This window comes from Schistocerca gregaria, chromosome 7, assembly GCF_023897955.1.
Source record: "Schistocerca gregaria isolate iqSchGreg1 chromosome 7, iqSchGreg1.2, whole genome shotgun sequence".
Classification (NCBI taxonomy): domain Eukaryota; kingdom Metazoa; phylum Arthropoda; class Insecta; order Orthoptera; family Acrididae; genus Schistocerca; species Schistocerca gregaria.
The window spans coordinates 107,105,803-107,111,802 of NC_064926.1; the positions used below are offsets into that span (position 1 = coordinate 107,105,803).

At 41.9% G+C, this 6,000-nt stretch overlaps 1 protein-coding gene across 1 annotated transcript in view; it reads left to right on the forward strand.

Annotated features, from left to right (window-relative positions):
* Positions 1-1,874, forward strand: part of LOC126281558 (myrosinase 1-like) — a 99,607-nt gene extending 97,733 nt beyond the window's left edge. Inside the window, exon 11 of the mRNA XM_049980629.1 lies at positions 1,560-1,874. Within this exon, the coding sequence (XP_049836586.1) occupies positions 1,560-1,686 (127 nt within the window). The 3' untranslated portion in view covers positions 1,687-1,874. The remainder of the gene's footprint in view (positions 1-1,559) is intronic.
* Positions 1,875-6,000: the final 4,126 nt, after the last annotated feature.

Consider the following 6,000-nt stretch of genomic DNA (forward strand, 5'->3'; position numbering starts at 1 on the left):
TACATCCATGCGGATAAGATGCCTGTCATCTCGACTGCTAGTGATACGAGGCTGTTGGGATCCAGCACGGCGTTCCGTATTACCCTCCTGAACCCACCGATTCCATATTCTGCCAACAGTCATCCGATCTCGACCAACGCGAGCAGCAATGTCACGATACGATAAACCACAATCGCGATTGTCTACATTCCGACCGTTATCAAAGTCTGAAACGTGATGGTACGCATTTCTCCTCCTTACACGAGGCATCACAACAACGTTTCACCAGGCGTCGCCGGTCAACTGCTGTTTGTGTATGAGAATTCGGTTGGAAACTTTCCTCATGTTAGCACGTTGTAGGTGTCACCACCGGCGCCAATCTTTTGTGAATGCTCTGTAAAGTTAATCATTTGCATATCACAGCATCTTCTTCCTGTCGGTTAAATTTCGCGTATGTAGCACGTCATCTTCGTGGTGTAGCAATTTTAATGTCCATTAGTGTACATTCGGAAAAGATCATGCTTATTTGGCCTTAATTAGGGTGAAAAGCTTAGAAGGTGTTGCAATTTGTGAAGAACATAAAAATTCCATTAAATAAGAAAAAAAAATCTGCAGGTTACACAGCATGCGGGAGCGAGGCAGCTAGCGCTAAGCTAGTGTAAAAATGCATTTCAAGGCTGCCTGGTTCTAGATTAATGTCTGTATGGAGAATTTTCAACCAGTTCCGGATGTCGGGGAAAAAGGAATGAACGTTACACCCTTTAACACCGGTTGGCCACTCACGTTTCCTCGCATTCACTCGCCACCTTTTCAGTTGCCGTTTGCTCCTGAAATCTTCTGCCCTTCTGCAGCCAGTATGGCGCAGCTCGCTCACTGGTTGTTAGGTCTACCGGATATGTTCCGAGCACTACGCACAGTACTTCCACTGACATGGTGCTGAAAGATCCTGATAGTCTCAGCAGAACACTTCTTTGACCTCTCATACCTACACTTCTGATCGTCTGCGTGGACTGTGTTGTCGGGAGTAACACCGAGATTGTTTTCCGGGCACCACCTTCCCATATTGGGTGGTTTGTCACTGGTTTTAATCTCCCGTTCTCTTCCTGAGTTTGCTGATACCACAGCCAACAGACCATCAGCGTATGCGATAATCCTCTCATTGTGTGTTTCCCGTCCGTTTCTGTTAGGCTCTATGGAAACATCACAAAAGATGGACCAATAGACTGAACCCTACATTTCGCGTAGTTTCCGAACGTCGATGACTACCAGCTGTTATCAAATGCCCCGGAAGTGGACAGTACGTACTTGCGGCTGACATTATGCACTAATTTGAGTGCCCAATTAATGTCATCGCCAATCGCCCTATTTTCAGGGAGGGCACAGATTTTGCTGCGCTTCGTCCGAGAGTAGAACGGAAGGAAATGTTTATTCGAGGCCCAATAAGAAATACCCTCTCCAACACATAGTAGTGGTTTGTAGTCAATAGACGTAGATGCAGAGAGCATTATGTGAATTACGCAGTGTGTGTATGTCGAGTATAAAAAAAACTTGTCTTGTAATGTAACAATGTTTTGATGCAGGGCAAAGTTTGGAGTCTACGAGGTGGATTTCAGCAGTCCAAACAGAACGAGGACGCCCAAGGGTTCGGCCGCATTCATAGCGGAAGTCTACGGCAGCAGGCAGCTTCCGGAGCAGTATCGTCTATAATGACATCCTAGTCAGTGAGTCATTAAGTCCCCAACCTCCGTTCTCCCTTCCAGGGCAGAACTTTTTCCAGAATATACTTATAGACTGGTATATGGCTGAAGTGAATTATGACCAAAAAGTGTATTTAAAATTGTTGAATGTCTTTAATATTCATCACTAAAATGGCACAAATAAATAAATTAACAAAACTGAGTCGTTTATATTTATTCCTTTAGTATTCAGAGACTATGTGAGCACTACACCGTCAATCATTGCTACTCTCTTTGAAAGGGATCCATCAGACCGCTTTCATGACAATTAGTCTTAGCCTCTCCCTACTTTGCGATAGTTGTTGCCCTCCAGAAAGAAGAATGTCTGTTTCTTCATTTTATCTCTGTCTGAAGAGTATCAGTATTATTCCTGTATTTCCCAGTCCTGTGTGTGAACATGAATCAGTTATAGAATGAGTCGAATTTATTTCGTTGTCGGTGATGGGATGCACATTTTGCTAACTCAGTGTTGCCAGTGTTTGGGATACCAGTACACGGACGGGGAGAGGTAAGCTGTGCCGACATGACAGGTGTAGTGGCCAAGGAGCGCCCCGCTGTGGTGGTGAGAGTACTTCGAGCCTCTTTGGAGGAGTCGTTTCCCGCTCATTGGCTTTGTGACGATATTTAACGAAGGACGGTTCAAACTGACACACTTCCGGCGCACTCTAAGTAAGACAGAAGTGATTGTCATTCATTTTGTAATTGATACAATGAAGGAATTTGAATGTTCTTTAAGTTTCTCTAATATTATGATTAACAGTTTTCCTTGAAACATCATGATGCTACATGCAGTTGTATTCGTTGTAGTGTATTTGATTTTGTAATGAAATTAGTTCTTTTGTGTTGTGCTTCGTGCTCAGGTCAACTGGTGAATTGATTGCGATTACACAAAGTAACCGCACTTTTTCTTTAAGTTTATCACAGTAAATTCACTATCGTATTTGTTAATTGTTTCAGAGAAACTGATTGCGCTGAAAGCAAGACCGAAATCCTTGACCTTAAGTGAGTTAGGAGACTTAGGAAATTGGGATTTGTGTTGATGCCATGTCCACGTGTGAAACATTAGGATCACAATAACTGAATTTCATTCATGAATGAGTGGTTAAATTATTTATTCTGTGAATAATACTCAGATTCTTATGGAATCTTGTGTTGAAATACTTAGCCGTTTCTTTATCTCGATCAACATGTCCTTCACACACATCTACATCTACATCTACATCCATACTCCGCAAGCCACCTGACGGTGTGGCGCAGGGTACCCTGAGTACCTCTATCGGTTCTCCCTTCTATTCCAGTCTCGTATTGTTCGTGGAAAGAAGGATTGTCGGCATGCCTCTGTGTGGGCTCTTAACTCTCTGATTTTATCCTCATGGTCTCTTCGCGAGATATACGTAGGAGGGAGCAATATACGACTTGACTCCTCGGTGAAGGTATGTTGTCGAAACTTCAACAAAAGCCCGTATCGAGCTAGTGAGCGTCTCTCTCGCAGAGTCTTCCACTGGAGTTTATCTATCATCTCCGTAACGCTTTCGCGATTATTAAATGATCCTGTAACGAAGCGCGCTGCCCTCCGTTGGATCTTCTCTGTCTCTTCTAATCAACCCTATGTGGTACGGTTCCCACACCGGTGAGCAGTATTCAAGCAGTGGGAAAATAAGTGTACTGCAACCTTCTTCCTTTGTTTTCGGACTGCATTTACTTAGGATTCTTCCAATGAATCTCACATGTCAGCCTGGTATCTGCTTTACCGACGATTAATTTTATATGATCATTCCATTTTAAATCACTCCTAATACCTGCTGCCAGATAATTCACGGAATTGCTTCCAGTTGCTGACCTGCGATATTGTAGCTAAATGATGAAGGATCTTTCTTTCTATGTATTCGCAGCACATTAAACTTGTCTACATTGAGATTCAATTGCCATTCCCTGCACCATGCGTCAATTCGCTGCAGATCCTCCTGAATTTCAGAACAATTTTCCATTGTTACAACCTCTCGATACACCACAGCATCATCCGAAAAAAGCCTCAGTGAACTTCCGATGTCATCCACCAGGTCATTTATGTATACTGTGAATAGCAACGGTCCTACGACACTCTCCTGCGGCACACCTGAAATGACTCTTACTTCGGAAGACTTCTCTCTATTGAGAATGACATGCTGCGTTCTGTTATCTACTCCGTAGCCCCCATGTTATCTTTTATGAAACACAACACAACATTATAAACTTATTCATCGTCGAATTACACGGATGATTTGGTTCACTTATGAGATACTGGGACTCAGCTTGGTTTTTCGTTGTTCACTAGTGACCGATAAAGTGTTCTTCAGACACTCCGTGGGTCCCTGTGATGTTACTGAATGAACTGAACGGAACTTTCAAAGCCTTATCGGTACACGTTGTAAATTTCGCTAAAGTACGCGTTTGCTGAGTTGCTCAAATATCTTCAAGAATCATTGTATACCTATAGTCTAAAGTATAGTCGTTACCTTTGGCAGCCAGAAGATAATTTCTCTTCTTAACGTAATTAGGATGTCCCTTCCATGTTCCCCCTCCCCTTTTCTGTGTCATTTGTGAATTTATACGAAATTGATGCAAAAGAGTGAAACGGCCCTTTGGAAAAATTTATGAATTACTGTGCTATAAACCACTTACGTTATTTGATTTTCAAACTGCTGAACAATATATATATTTTTTCGCCTAACGTTACCGATGGATATATTTCGTAAACCACATCAAATACTGACGAACCGATTCCACAGACCGAACGTGAGGAGAGGGGCTAGTGTAATTGTTTAATACAAACCATACAAAAATGCACGGAAGTATGTTTTTTAACACAAACCAACGTTTTTCTAAATGGAACCACATTAGTTTTGTTAGCACATCTGAATATATAAACAAATACGTAATCAGTGCCGTTTGTTGCATTGTAAAATGTTAATTACATCCAGAGATTTTTTTTTTTTCTTTTTTTTTTTTTGGTCATCAGTCTACTGACTGGTTTGATGCGGCCCACCATGAATTCCTTTCCTGTGCTAACCTCTTCTTCTCAGAGTAGCACTTGCAACCTACGTCCTCAATTATTTGCTTGAGGTAATCCAATCTCTGTCTTCCTCTACAGTTTTTGCCCTGTATAGCTCCCTCTAGTACCATGGAAGTCATTCCCTCATGTCTTAGCAGATGTCCTATCATTCTGTCCCTTCTCCTTGTCAGTGTTTTCCACATATTCCTTTCCTCTCCGATTCTGCGTAGAACCTCCTCATTCCTTACCTTATCAGTCCACCTAATTTTCAACATTCGTCTATAGCGCCACATCTCAAATGCTTCGATTCTCTTCTGTTCCGGTTTTCCCACAGTCCATGTTTCACTACCATACAATGCTGTACTCAAGACGTACATCCTCAGAAATTTCTTTCTCAAATTAAGGCCGGTATTTGATATTAGTAGACTTCTCTTGGCCATAAATGCCTTTTCTGCCATAGCGAGTCTGCTTTTGATGTCTTCCTTGCTCCGTCCGTCATTGGTTATTTTACTGCCTAGGTAGCAGAATTCCTTAACTTCATTGACTTCGTGATCATCAATCCTGATGTTAAGTTTCTCGATGTTCTCATTTCTACTACTTCTCATTACCTTCGTCTTTCTCCCATTTACTCTCAAAACATACTGTGTACTCATTAGACTGTTCATTCCGTTCAGCAGATCATTTAATTCTTCTTCACTTTCACTCAGGATAGCAATGTCATCAGTGAATCGTATCACTGATATCCTTTCACCTTGTATTTTAATTCCACTCCTGAACCTTTCTTTTATTTCCATCATTGCTTCCTCGATGTACAGATTGAAGAGTAGGGGCGAAAGGCTACACCCTTTTCAATACGAGCACTTCGTTCTTGATCGTCCACTCTTATTATTCCCTCTTGGTTGTTGTACATATTATATATGACCCGTCTCTCCCTATAGCTTACCCCTACTTTTTTCAGTATTTCGAACAGCTTGCACCATTTTATATTGTCGAACGCTTTTTCGAGGTCGGCAAACCCTATGAACGTGTCCTGATTTTTCTTTAGCCTTGCTTCCATTATTAGCCGTAACGTCAGAATTGCCTCTCTCGTGCCCTTACTTTTCCTAAAGCCAAACTGATCGTCACCTAGCGCAGTCTCAATTTTCTTTTCCATTCTTCTGTATATTATTCTTGTAAGCAGCTTCGATGCATGAGCTGTTAAGCTGATTGTGCGATAATTCTCGCACTTGTCAGCTCTTGACGTCTTCGGAATTG